General features: G+C 35.9%; 1 protein-coding gene across 4 annotated transcripts in view; it reads right to left on the reverse strand.

The window, feature by feature from the left end:
- Window positions 1–14,760, reverse strand: part of LOC121408003 (F-actin-uncapping protein LRRC16A-like) — a 97,190-nt gene that overhangs the window by 28,539 nt on the left and 53,891 nt on the right. For all 4 annotated transcript variants that reach the window (XM_041599302.1, XM_041599301.1, XM_041599298.1 and 1 more), the window contains 10 exons: window positions 12,842–12,993; window positions 12,406–12,513; window positions 9,953–10,022; window positions 9,225–9,406; window positions 8,427–8,484; window positions 7,555–7,658; window positions 5,822–5,959; window positions 4,094–4,295; window positions 3,581–3,709; window positions 1,844–1,954 (listed from right to left, as the gene is read on the reverse strand). In XM_041599302.1, the coding sequence (XP_041455236.1) occupies window positions 1,844–1,954; window positions 3,581–3,709; window positions 4,094–4,295; window positions 5,822–5,959; window positions 7,555–7,658; window positions 8,427–8,484; window positions 9,225–9,406; window positions 9,953–10,022; window positions 12,406–12,513; window positions 12,842–12,993 (1,254 nt within the window). The remainder of the gene's footprint in view (window positions 1–1,843; window positions 1,955–3,580; window positions 3,710–4,093; window positions 4,296–5,821; window positions 5,960–7,554; window positions 7,659–8,426; window positions 8,485–9,224; window positions 9,407–9,952; window positions 10,023–12,405; window positions 12,514–12,841; window positions 12,994–14,760) is intronic.

Consider the following 14,760-nt stretch of genomic DNA (forward strand, 5'->3'; position numbering starts at 1 on the left):
CCTCTGGGTATTCTATCCCTTTAAAGATAAATCCCAAAAGTCTGGGGGCTGTCTTGAGGTGAATTCCTTCTGATCTATCACACCGTTACTCATTCCACCTCTCCGATACTTCCTGTTTTAATTAAACCACGTAGCAAGGCATGTCAATCTCAAACACACTCATCTCGCTCTCTCTCTCTATTTCACATGGATCTAACCATTGTGCACAGCAGGTGCCGAAAGTAAACATACAAGTTTCTTTATGACGAGGCAACAAAGTTCATGGACATTTTCTATGAATTAACATATGACATTCAATCGACAATGTCATGCTAGAATCACCTCTACTATTTCCATTAAAAATCTAATTTCTTTGCTATTTTCATCATTCAATGTTGGATTGACCTGTACAAAAGTAAAAGTAACAATTACCAAAGGGACTAAGAGTAAATGTAAGGAATCAGGAACTGTTCAGGATTCAAGCTAACAATGTTCAATATAGAAGTATTCATATTCGCTTTAAGTTGCAGAGTCCATGTGTTCTTAAAAGCTGTGTGTTTGGATCTAATTGGAATAGTCAGTAGAGCAAAGTCTACTTATATATCAGTTTCAAAATCTCTCAAACTTGAATCATGCAAAAATGTCTTTCTTGGAAGTATGGAATAAAGAAGAATAGCATTACATGCAAAACAACTATTTTGAAAAATAATTCATAGAAAACTACACAAATTCATTAACACTAAAGAAATGTAACTAAATTTAGAAGAAACAGCACACAGAACTACATAAAAGCAAACAATCATTTTCTAGGAATGAAAAGAAAATGAATTATGACTGCCACTAAATGGATCTAAACAAGATATTATTCAAATTAGAACATTTCACTCAACTGATTACTTTGAATCTACATAATATAATGACGTAAATCAGTGAACAAGTTACAAACTACAAAGGCAATGAACCTTTCAGAGAACATTTAATTATTATTTAATTTAAAAAATAAGAAGATAACAGTAAAACTTACTTTATGGAGTAAATCCTTCTTAAGAATCCAAATACAACATACCAGTACTGGGAACAGAAACGACTGTGAGCTTTATACACAGAACACATCTAGTCATACAGTCTTACTAATCATGCCAATGAGTCACACATAGAGGGGGGCACACCAGAATATCTTGCTGTCATTCACAGCAGAACAGGTTTGTGTCAACAAGTTTTGCATGTGGAGACAATGGGTTAACAATACTCCCCAAGGAGTGGAGAATTGACAATGCAATATATTGAAATGGAATTCAATCAGGCTCTCATTCACAGCAGGCTCAAGAGAGGCTCACACGAATGGACTTGTGTCTACCATATACAAGATATGTATGTATAAGCAATATGGTAACGAATACTCCCCAGGGAGTGGAGAATTTGCAATTCAATTATGGAACCGAATGGGAATCATGTGCTCATTCACAGCATAACAAATAGGAGCTTCGTAAAACAAGTTTGTGTCAACAAAAATGTGCATGCAAAGACAATCTATAGGAATGTTCCCCAGGGAGTGGAGAACATGCAACTGTGAATTCAGTCACAAGAAAAATTATGACATTGTAAGAACCTTGGAGATAAGACCAGAATTTCAAGAAGACAAGATCAATGGGAACTTCCAAAAATTGATTTGTTTGCTGAGAATGTATGTGCTTGGGCAACTAGATGCATACTACCCAGGGAGGGGAGAATGTGTACGGCAATACATAGAACAGTGACTGAATCTAGTATGCACAGAAACAATAATGTGGTAAAGACTTTGAAAATTAAATGGCATAGATCAATTCAAATGTGTATTTTCAAACAATGCACACATCAATCTTACCTCTAGGCGTGCTTCCATTTCTGATTCTATAAGGCAAGCAATCTCTCTTAGTTTCTCAGTCAAATCCTCGTCATCTGATCGTCCAACTACGTTCTGGAGGACGTCATATATCTGGGATCAAAGGAATGCAAACAGGAATCATAATTATGTAAGGTCAAATCTGAGACTCAGAAACTGCAGTCAATAAAGATATTCCTAATGGAGGAATTCTAGCAGCCATTAGACTATTCTGATGATTTTTTTTTACAGAATCCCCCTGGTGCTTGTTTCATAAAACTAGTTCTGAAAACAGAGGCAAAATTTCCATAAAAAGCTGCCTTCAGCCGATCAACAGCTAGGAGTTCAGTATCTTTTAACAATGTCTTGAACGTGTTTTACTGTTTTGTAGCCCATTGCCATCACCAAGAAAAGGAACTAGAAGCCAAAATGATTTCAATACAACTTTGTATACAGATACAATCAAATTATACCAACTAAAACCTTCCAACTTCATAAAAGAAGTTGCAATGATTTTAAAATAATTTGAACATCAAATTTTTCCAAGAATGGACACTAAACATTTCAGGAATAAGGTGCAAGTAGACCGACATCGAAAAGTCACAATATGATAACATAACTAAAAAAAATATAGGAGTGTATACTCCATATTTGAATAAGAATAACTTCAACCAATTCCATTCCTTAAAAAATGTGAGCATTAAACCCTCTGTTTACTGTACTATCAAAATGAAAAACTTGGCTCTCACACTACTCTCACCTTCAAAAATGGCTCCAAATTCAATAAATCCAGTCAAATATATATTTTCAAAAAGATAGTTGCTACAACAAAGTGACTGTTTATGAATGAACCATTTTACCAACAGATGAGCCTTGGTGGATTCATTTCTGTATGCATCAGTGAAAATCACAGGAAACTTGCCAAGATATTGACATCAAGTTCACCCCAGTTTCAATATTGATGGACTATTTAAAGGGCAGTTCAAATTTTGGGGATACACTTTTCATTTTGTGTCGATTGTTGTTTTGTTGTTTCATTTTATTTATTTATTTATTTAAATTATTTCTTTCTTTCTTCCTTCCTTCATTCATTCATTTATTTTTTTGTTTTATTCATTTTTTTTTTTGGGGGGGGGTTATCAGTAATGGCGATTATCAATCAAGAAAGCAATTCTCTTCAAGAGGACTATTTTTCAATACAAACAAAATTTGTAAGTGTAACAGTTGCATCAGAATGAAATTATTAATAAATGCTGACCCGTAGACCAATTTTTATCTTCAGAGCATGAGATCATTATGTTTAATCGAAAGGCCTTGTGTAATGGCCCCCAAGACGCTACTTCATCACACATTACATACTTAATTCACCCTGAGCCAATCAAATGACCCCATTTCATTAGCCTTCAACAGTAGTTTGTCATGTGCTTTGGATAATGGGTTTTATGAAACAAGACACAGAAAGCAATATTAATACTTCAGTATCATTTGCATGAGCTCTAGCAATGCTTTCTGAAACTGAATATAATCCTTGAAAATATATATATGAATTACTTTTTCAGAGTAGCTATGGGTAATTTTCTATTTTTTACATTTTGAAGACCAAATTACTGTTTAAAGAGAACCTTCCCAGTGACTTATCATTGGTGTTGAAGTGGCATGTCACGTTAACAAGAATCCATTTGAATTCGGATTGCAGGGGATGTAGCTAAGTTCCAAGACTACGTGTACATCAAGGCCTACCTTTTTAGAGTTGTTGGCATCATCGATGAGACCTCTGGCTGTGCTGATCTTCTCTTGCAGATCTGCATCTGATTTCTGGGTCAGTTCTGTAGCCATGTCTTCTATGTGGACAACCAACTTGTCAACCATCTGCAAGAGAACATCATTTTGGTTATACAAACTTTTTTAAATTTTAAATGAAATGCAGATGACTTCTACACAAAAGCTCATATTCAAAGTTTCAATACCAGGGGCCCATTTCATATAGGACTTGCAACTGTTGTAAATTTGCCATTGTGGCAAACTACCATGGTAATAGGGTTCAGCAGCCAACCATAATCAAGGTTACCATGGTAGTTGCGATAATGACAAAGTTACAACAGTTGCAAGTCCTTCATGAAACGGGCCCCTGATCTGCATTTGCAATAATATGGATACAATTATCATTGATAATTTGCTGCAATAGTTTAGTTTTAACGATGGTAATCCATCTCAAGGGCAAAAAGAGAAGCACATTCTGTCCCGTTTTAATACCTGGTGAGCTGTTGTATAGAGGAAACCCCTTTGTAAGAGGAACGCTTGTTTGTTGGAGAACTTCCTTGGACTGTGGTTCCTCTGGAGACATTCCTGGATCTTCTGGATGGCTGCTTCCGTCTTCTCATGCTTCTCGTGGTTCTTCTGCATGGCTGCCATCATATCCGTGGTTGGGATCGGCATCCTCTTCAAGGTGTAGTTCCTGTGCCATGGAAACATTTATAGTTTATTTCATGCAGTTTCATTTAAAGATTGACAGCATATGCAGCCAAGTTAAAGCCCGGGTAATAACAGAATCGTGTTAAGGGCATGCTAGGAGAACAGTTTCGGAACAATTCTTAAATAATAACTTAAGTGGCTCCCCTGGGGAAAAAATATTATTATTATAGTTATTGTCATTATTATGATAATTATCTATTCTTTTATAAACATACATTTTGAGGAATACAAATCTGAAGTTATTTTCAAGAACTAGTAATATATAGAGATATCTTTTCACTCTTATAATGGACTTCAGATCTCTACTGCAATTGATGCACAGGACACAAGTTTGTCAAAGCACAATTAATCATCAACAAGATCAGGGTCAGAATTCAATCCTTACCCTATAGAGTACCGAAGTGTGACGTCATTATTTTTCAGTTTTTGCATTTCAGCATTTTTTATACCATATTTTGGTAGACCATGGTGAAAAACCGCCACAACCCAAATTTGGTGGGCATTGTTCAATTGGGACCTTGGATATGACCTCATGAATACATTGACTTCAATGGGGCTAATTATGATTTCTTGAGGTCATATCTCAGGCCCCCATGGACCGATTCTCACCAAATTTTGAGAGTGGTGGTTTTTCATCATGCTCTACCAGAATAAGGTATAAAAACACTGAAATGCAAAAAAAAACTGTGATGTCATCACTTTGGTACTCTATATGAATAACTAGAACCTGTTCTTTTAACTAGTGAAATACCCACATTCTCCCCTAGTAATTTTCTTTTAAATAAGGCCAGAAATGGCATCCTCTTCAAGGTTAAGTTCCTGTAACATGTCAAATTTTCATTTTGGTAACTGACTGACACAGTTGTAATTAGTGAGGCTTGTCTCTTAGGTGACCCTCATGAATGTTAATTACATGACCTGTCCAGCTAACGTAAGATTGTAGTTGTACAGATTGGAAGTCACATGTTAATAATGTCCCTAAATGCTTGATATACCAATGTATCAATCACATACATACAAGCAATATCATTCGGAAACATTAATACTCTATAATTCAAGCACAAAACTTTTATGAGAAGTTTTACCAAAGATAATTTCAAGAATATTTGAACAAAGAATAACTGAATTTTGCACAAATCTGCTACAAAAGGGCCTGGGTAATGTTTCACAAATCATCTTGTTAGTAATTATTCAGTTAACAGTTTTTTCTCTCAGCAAATCAGTTTGCAGTATTTCAATAGCTTAGAACAGTAGTTGTTTCATGAAATGCTCCCCTGGACTTCTTGTTTATTCACTTGGCCTAGAACAAAGAAGGATTCAAATCTGATTACAAAACATGCATCAGGTAAGCACTTTGTGGAACAAATGGTGGGTGTTTTTCACAGACAGCTATTATAACTTACTGAAATCTTTGCATCTGATTGGCTCAGAACAAAATTGTCAGTGAAGATCACTGACCATGATGCTTCAAGGAACACTCCGCCTGATTTTAGAGTGAACAGTGCTTACCTCTCCAAGGCTTGAGCAAGGTCCTGGAAACCTTGTAGGCCAATGTTGTTGTTGTCAATGACCACTGTCTGGAGCTTGTTGTTGATCTGAAGGGCTTTGGCAAGCAGTCGCGCCCCAATGTCTTTCATTTCATTGCCACTGGAAGAGGAAGATGAAGAAATCCACATCCATTATGAACAGATAAGAGGCAAGTATATTCTTTGGCAAATAATTTTACTTTGACCTTTAAATTTCTTTTCATGTCAGTTTTCGCAAGATTGTTATAGTTGCAAGGACCACTGCATTGGGTTGCTCTGCGATGTGCAAACATTCATAATATGACCCCCAAAACACGAAAAATTAAGCGCAACATTTGCGTGTAGTCCCATACATATACTTATTTGTGCACGTTATGTGACTCACAGTAAAACAAAAGTTAATTTCTGATCATTTTAGTGATTCACAATATCCATAAATTCCTAGGTGCATAAGAATCGGAGGAGGTATGGGTTGAAGGAGGATGCAATTAAGAGAATGAAATGGCAGGGGGGGGTAAGAGAAAGATCTGCGAGAGCTTAAATCCAATAAAAGTGATGATTAGGGACTAAAACCAGATTTAAAACCTTAATTAGGTTATCAAAGAAGACAGCAGACAAGTTATTCTCTTAGATTAGCCAATTTTGATAATTTAATCCCAAATGACCGTTTTGGCTTATGCCAGGGTAACTATCCTTTCACAGAGGGAAGGGTAAATTGCTGATTGGTCTACAACTGCTTTATCTACTTTTAGTTTGGTCTCATCCTAATTTGTCTACAGCCAGATTGTTTATCAACCATTTGTTATATTTACCATCTAACACATTGGGTGATTTCAAGTTCAGTGTTGACCTTTTGGTGTTGGTGTTAGGTCAATTTAAACATGAGTATAACACCAAACATAAAATGAAGATGATCCTGAAAAGTGACTCACTAGTTGTTGAGATGTCAATTGTGTGGTCTGGATCAGTTTTGCAAACTCAGAATAGGTTTTGGAGCTAGGGAAAGCAATCCAAATTCCAACACCAACACCAGACTTGAAATCACCCATCAGCCATATTGATTAACTTCCATTAGACTATACCCATTTGTCTAAACACAACTTATCCTAAATGGTTCAATTAACTGTTTATGAACCTACATTAGATTTTTCATTTGACAAAGTCAAGAAGAATAAGTCAAAAAAGTGGAAATTAGACCAGCTGGGCATTAGACCAAAGGAGAATTAAGACCAAGAAAGAGGTTATTAGACCAAGTGTAGGGCAGATTAAACAGCAATTAGTCCAAATTGATAGTAGACAAGTGGCCTGTATTGTGAACTCGGGTTTAAATTAAACCCTGATTAGAAGTTGTGGTTAAACTATGGAGCCAATTGGGGCACAGATTCCTAACAGGACACATCTTATTTATTAAATCATATGACACCTAAATTGTTCATAATTCTTTGGAAATGATATTGAAGTATTTTGAGGTATTTTTCTCCAATATGAAAGCAAAAGGAAACAAGATAGTAAACATAAGAAATATACAATATAAACAGAATTTTTCCATATTTTGCTCCCCATAATTTTAGCACAGAGTTAGACCATGGTCTAAGTTAAATCCGACTTCAGAATACGGGCCAATGGGTTTAAACCCATGTGGTAGAAGATTAGTTAAGAAGTAGACCAACTTCTTGTAGAACTTGAGGATATCAACCACTGGAAGGACAGTATTACCTGAGATCGACTGAGAGCAGAGTGGTGTTACTGCCTAAAGCATTGATCAATTGCTGCGTCTCCAGACGGAACCTGTTGCCAGCCAGGAGGATGGTGTGCAGAGGCTACCATGACCAAGTACAGACCAGACAGCAAAGAATAAAAGAGCGGACAAAAACAAACCACAGCACACAAAATCAATTTTCATGGCCCACATGCACAAATAAAAAAAATCACTCAGAATATATAAGTAACAACCGTTTAATGCTCTCTCTAAAAAAAAGTATCCTCATACATCTATCAAGAGCTTGATATTCTGTAAGCAGGGTTGTGACTTGCATAAATTAAAAAACATAAAGGAGAGTGCCACGTACATGTAATCCACTAAACTTGATAGTACACCTAGAATTAATTCAACACACTTGATGCATGCTAACACTGTACCATTCATTGTTGTTGACCAACATTTTAGCATCCTGTTAGTAACATTCTGTAAAACATGCTTTCTTTCCTTTCCTAATAAATCACAGGCAATATTATTAAAAGCAACAAGTCATGAGTATAGAGTATAAATAAATTGAATCATCATTAGATCATTAGAACGAGCCTATTATCGTTACCCATGGGAGTATACCATGTAATAAATATTCAGTGATTTTCACTGCCTACTTGTTATAAGCTAGCGAAATCATTTCATCTGATTGGCTCAGAACAAAATAGTAAAAATCGCTGATTATTTTTTTCATGAAATGATCTCCATGTCACAGTCGGCTCTCAATTCTGTAATGTACCTCCGAAGGGTAGTTAGATCATTAATGCAGAGAGCATTCTTTGACATCAAAAACATGTATATTTTAGATATTTTTAAAGATAATAATCAGTAATAAACTCACCAGGTCTGGGTTTTGGATCATTTCTTCCAGAGCAACGACTACCTTCTCTCTATCGGCTCTACATTCAAATAAATGGAATAATAAATACATGTGTATCAGGCAAAAACAACTTGTTTTATTTTGGGGGCTACATTTTTTTACAACCTCCTGCCTAAATCTGCTACACTGGATAAGCTTTAACATTGCCGTGAGTGGAGATTTTCCAGGGCACTTTTTTTTTATTTCAGGGCTCTTTTGAGCAATTCCGGGAAAATCACCTCAAGACTCATGGCCATTTTTTCCTGATATGTATAAAGTGAAACCTACTATCCTATCATTGAACAGAGAGCAGCTTCCATCATGTAAAATCTGCAAACATTGAAATAACGTGTACTTTCATACAATAAAATATAAAAGGAATATTGAGTGTTATCATCGACTCTCTTACCTAAATATCACACCTGTTGTGCATAGAAACTCTTTTGTGAAAATAAGCTGAACTTTACAATAAAAAATCGGCATTATGCTTGTTTGATTTTTCTCTGTTTATTCAAATCAACTTTTTTTCTGCAAAGGACTTGATGGTTGAACTTTGGTTATTTTGAAACACTGATCTAAATAGTGGTTTGGATCACCACCTAACTTGATTTTCAGAATTAATTCTGATTTAAAAATTTGATGAAATGCCCTTAAAAGAATAGAATATACTTCAAGGGTCTAAAAGCAGCTCAGATTGTTTTTTTAGAATAGTTTTAAGTGATGATGAAACACCCCAGGTGTTCCTTTAAGTTTGTAAAGCTTTTGATTGGTTATGCTTACTTCTTGCTGCTTGGACTCATGTTTTGACTGAGGTCAATGCACTCCAAGGAATGGTTCTGTCCCATCCAGGCAACCAATGATACCATGGCAACGTTGAAGCCGTTGTCACGGAGATTGAGTGTTGTGACATTGTTGAGCATCGAGATACAGCTGCTGACGGCATCTGCCCCTTCTTGACCAAGCTTACATGTGGAAAAGGATATATCAGAATGATAATAATAGTTTTGCTTTAGTATGCAGCATGTGAAGAAAAGTGAAATTCTAGATTCAAAACTTAGATACTGGACTTAATTCTGCTGAAACAAGTTAGGCAAAAGAATATTTAAAAATACCTGGGAAATTTCCCTCAGAATATTATAAACTACCATTGGTAATGCTGTGGTATTCTTTTATATATATTTTTACCATTTGTTATTGCTTATACTGTGATTTTAATTCTTTTACTCCTTTGTTGTTGTATCATATTATACTTGTAAACATAGTTGTATGTTTTAATAGATGTTAAATAAATGAATTGAATTGAATAGGTGATGGCAAGTTGACCTGAAAGTGAAACCATAATTAAATTGGGGTATTAAGAGAGTGACACATCCCAGGCCCACATCCCATTTCTTTCTTCTTCCTTCCTCTTCCTTCTTCTTTTCTTTTTTTTTTTATAGATATTTTGTTACTAATGTAGTGCCATCCCTGGGAACAACAATGAAGTATAAATTGATTAGAAATGGTACCTCATTACTGCTCAGATCAATCTCCAGTCTATTCAAGTCCTTATTGAAACCAATGGTTTCTAAGATCTCTCTGAAAGAAAAAAAAAATATGAACACAAGTTTTATAAATATAAAATATACCTTCTGAAATGGTATAGGTTTATAAACAGCATCCCTTAGATGGGAATGCCACATGTACCTCAACCCTCCCCCCCCTCCCAAAAAAGGTCACCTTTGATAAGATTTTAATCGAGAAAAACAATTTTTCATACTTAGGGAGCTAGTTCTAATTAACAAAGATATAGAAATCAAGCTACTATAAATAGCAATAATATCAAACACTGAGGCTGTTGCAAAGAGTCTATATTTCCTATGCTAAGAATAGTAAACCAACAAGAGGAGCAATAATAGTCTTAAAATGGAAATATTTTCAGTAGCATGTTCATCAAAATCTTTATCTAATGAGCTCCTAATACAGCTGTGTCATGACTCTCTTCTAATTGGTGCACACTAGTGATGTTTTTATGGGGGCCTTGGACCGTTTACATAAAGAAATGCATATGAATTTGAGTGTAACCAAAGACTGAATATTAATACATTAAGACCCCCAAAAATCAAACCAATCACATCACTTAGTGTTGCATTGCATCGTATCAAACCACACCACACCACATCACCTCACATCACACTACACATCACATCACCTTACACAACACATCACATTTCCTCACACCACACCACATCATGCCACACCACATCACACTACATCACCTCACATCACACTACACATACATCATCACCTCACACCACACCACATAACATCACCTCACATTACATCACACCACCTCACACCACACCACATCACACCATACCATACCACATCATGCCACACCACATCACCTTACATTATGTCACACCACACCACACCACATCACCTTACATTACATCACACCACACAACATCACCTTACATTACATCACACCACACCACATCACCTTACATTACATCACACCACACCACATCACCTTACATTACATCACATCACACCACACCACACCATGCAATACCACATCACTTTTTATATATTTCATCACACACCACATTACCTTACATTACATCACACCACACCACATCACCTTACATTACGTCACACCACACCACATCACCTAACATTACGTCACACCACACCACATCACCTTACATTACATCACACCACACCACATCACCTTACATTACATCACACCACACAACATCACCTTACATTACATCACACCACACAACATCACCTTACATTACGTCACACCACACCACATCACCTAACATTACGTCACACCACACCACATCACCTTACATTACATCACACCACACAACATCACCTTACATTACATCACACCACACCACATCACCTTACATTACATCACACCACACCACATCACCTTACATTACATCACACCACACCACATCACCTTACATTACATCACATCACACCACACCACACCATGCAATACCACATCACTTTTTATATATTTCATCACACACCACATTACCTTACATTACATCACACCACACCACATCACCTTACATTACGTCACACCACACCACATCACCTAACATTACGTCACACCACACCACATCACCTTACATTACATCACACCACACCACACCATGCAATACCACATCACTTTTTATATATTTCATCACACACCACATTACCTTACATTACATCACACCACACCACATCACCTTACATTACGTCACACCACACCACATTACCTTACATTACATCACACCACACCACATCACCTTACATTACATCACACCACACCACACCATGCAATACCACATCACTTTTTATATATTTCATCACACACCACATTACCTTACATTACATCACACCACACCACATCACCTTACATTACATCACACCACATCACCTTACATTACATCACACCACACCACACCATGCAATACCACATCACTTTTTATATATTTCATCACACACCACATTACCTTACATTACATCACACCACACAACATCACCTTACATTACGTCACACCACATCACCTTACATTACGTCACACCACACCACATCACCTTACATTACATCACACCACACCATGCAATACCACATCACTTTTTATATATTTCATCACACACCACATTACCTTACATTACATCACACCACACCACATCACCTTACATTACGTCACACCACACCACATTACCTTACATTACATCACACCACACCACACCATGCAATACCACATCACCTTTAATACATTTCACTACACCACACCACATTACCTTACATTACATCACACCACACCACCTTACATTACATCACATCACATCACACCATACCACACCACACCAGATCTCATTGCATCAAATCATATCAATCCCATCACATTAAATCAACAAATCGAATTTACAGGTAATTAATCCAAGGATTAACAAGTGAAAATGAACTCACTTGACTAGCGCTGGAGGGCATCTATTCCTGGAAATGTTAATAGTCTTGAGGCTTTTAGCTGCGGTGAAGAAGTTCTTCACTTGTCTTGGCACTACCGAATGATGTTTGCTAAACAATACAGAAAATATACAAGACTTTACAAGCTAAAATGCTCACTATATTGTCAATTTTCTAAAGTATCATCAAGAGTATAGAGTACCTGAGCGATGACGTCTTTGCCATGGTGTCATGGCGGCCTGGTTCTAAACAAAATAATGAACCCATGGGCTGTTTCATATAGCTGTTTTCAAGTTAGGAGTGACTTTAAGAATGAATAGTGATTTTTGCAAATCTCCACAAAGTTACTCAATCCTTTTTAATAAAGTTGTGTGTAAAGTTGTAACTTTTACAAATAACTTGTTGTGACTAACAACACAAACACCATTAAGATTCTCACCTGTGAGCAAATGTTCCTGACAGGTTAAGATGAACAAGGCTGAGGAAACATCCTTTGTGAAGGGCTTCAAAGATGTGATTCAGGGAACAATCTGTGTCAGCCAGGTTCAGGTGGGTGATGGCGTTGGACTGGTACAGGAAGTTGTACAAGTTCTGCCGCAAAAATATTGAAATAGACATTACGTAAATGGTTTTTACTCTTCTTTCGAATAGCATAATTATATACTCGGATTCAAAAAGTGTTGATTTATGGTTTCCAAGCACATGTCCAGATTTCTTGGTGTTTCTACACCTGGTTACCAATCTCAGGCAAAGAGGAATATTTGTCTGACATTGCGACAGTATTTGTATCATTTGTACAAGACATAATTTCAAATAACCTACCTCAATTTATATTTTCCTGTTGTCAATGACATGAATAGAAATTATCACCTTGATACAAGTAGATTGGCACTGTACAACAATGCTTGCGTTAAATCACCATGAATTTAGAAAATGGCAAACGTTTTATTTTCTCTAGCATTTTTGGAATGAGATGGAAATAATATTCTGGAAGAGATCAGGATGTATTTCTATGAATTTTTTTCCAAGGTGAAATATAAGCATTTTTAGAGCTTTGAAGGAAAGATTTAAATGCAGAACATCTGTGTATCTCCATCATATTTCACTTCCACTACTAGGCCATATCATCATATAAAAATAATTTTGAATTCAAGGATTAAAAGTGCTTATTGTATGAAGTATTTAAATATTCTTTGCAAAAGAAATGATTTTATGATGTTTTTTTAAATGTTATAAGGAAAAAATATGAAACTTATAAATTGAAAATAACATCATTTGCTTTGTATTTTTTTTCATGTACTATACTATACGCCTACTATATATTCAGGTATAAATGTATGTCTATCTAAATTGACTCTATCACCACTAAAATGCTTGACAATAGAGGGCATACTTCTTCCAAAACCATACTAAATAAATGTACTTCAGAAGATGTGGTAGTGTTTCCTTTGCCTCTCATAAAGAACTACAAATATGTATAATTTCTCCTTTTTTCCAGAATGATATCAAAATATCCCCAATCATGAATGCATGAGAGTATTCAGGCACCATCAATTTTTTTTTGACATGATGTAATCAATCGCAACCAGGGACCTGGTTGCATAAAATGTTCACAACAATCATTACTTTGTATAATGGCAACCACATGACCATGGATATCTTGATTTAGATTGGCTGCTCAGGGGTCCGTTGCAGAAAGAGTTGCGTTTAAACGCAAGTCAAATAATCAATCGCAAGTCTCAAATGCGCACTGTTGATGCATGATTTTTTTTTGCGCATGATTTTAGAGTTGCGATCGATTGCAACTCTTTCTGCAACAGGCCCTAGATCTGCTAACATGGTAGTTACCATTGATAGCAAAGTTAGATCAACTCTATGTAAAGGGGTCCTGGAAGCCCTTTTCATCACATATAAATTGAGGTCAGAGAACTGCACTCTAAAGTCAAATAATTCAATGGTGAAAATTAGAAGAAAAAAAAATCTAACCGTGACTGCAATTTACTTAGCAAAACATAGTTGGAAAGGGATAACTCTAGAAGTGATTACTGTTCCAAATCTAAATAAAAAGCTCATAAATCTGTGTGCAACTGTGGTTTGTAAGGTAATGGCATAAATGAACAAACATATCAGCTTAAAATTCAGCAACACTAAAAAATGTAATCTTTCTATAATCCATTTTTCATGGTGAATCTTAATGTGGAGCTAACAGGTTTATACAAGCAGTGAGTGTACAGTAAAGGATGCCTAATACCATTGCGATGGGATACATGTATCATTATAAATGATATGCAAAAGTGAATACATATATTTAGCTTTGAAAGAGATATATATATTCATGATTCTTTTTGGAAGCAATTT

The sequence above is a fragment of the Lytechinus variegatus genome, chromosome 2 (genome assembly GCF_018143015.1).
Source record: "Lytechinus variegatus isolate NC3 chromosome 2, Lvar_3.0, whole genome shotgun sequence".
In the NCBI taxonomy this organism is placed as follows: domain Eukaryota; kingdom Metazoa; phylum Echinodermata; class Echinoidea; order Temnopleuroida; family Toxopneustidae; genus Lytechinus; species Lytechinus variegatus.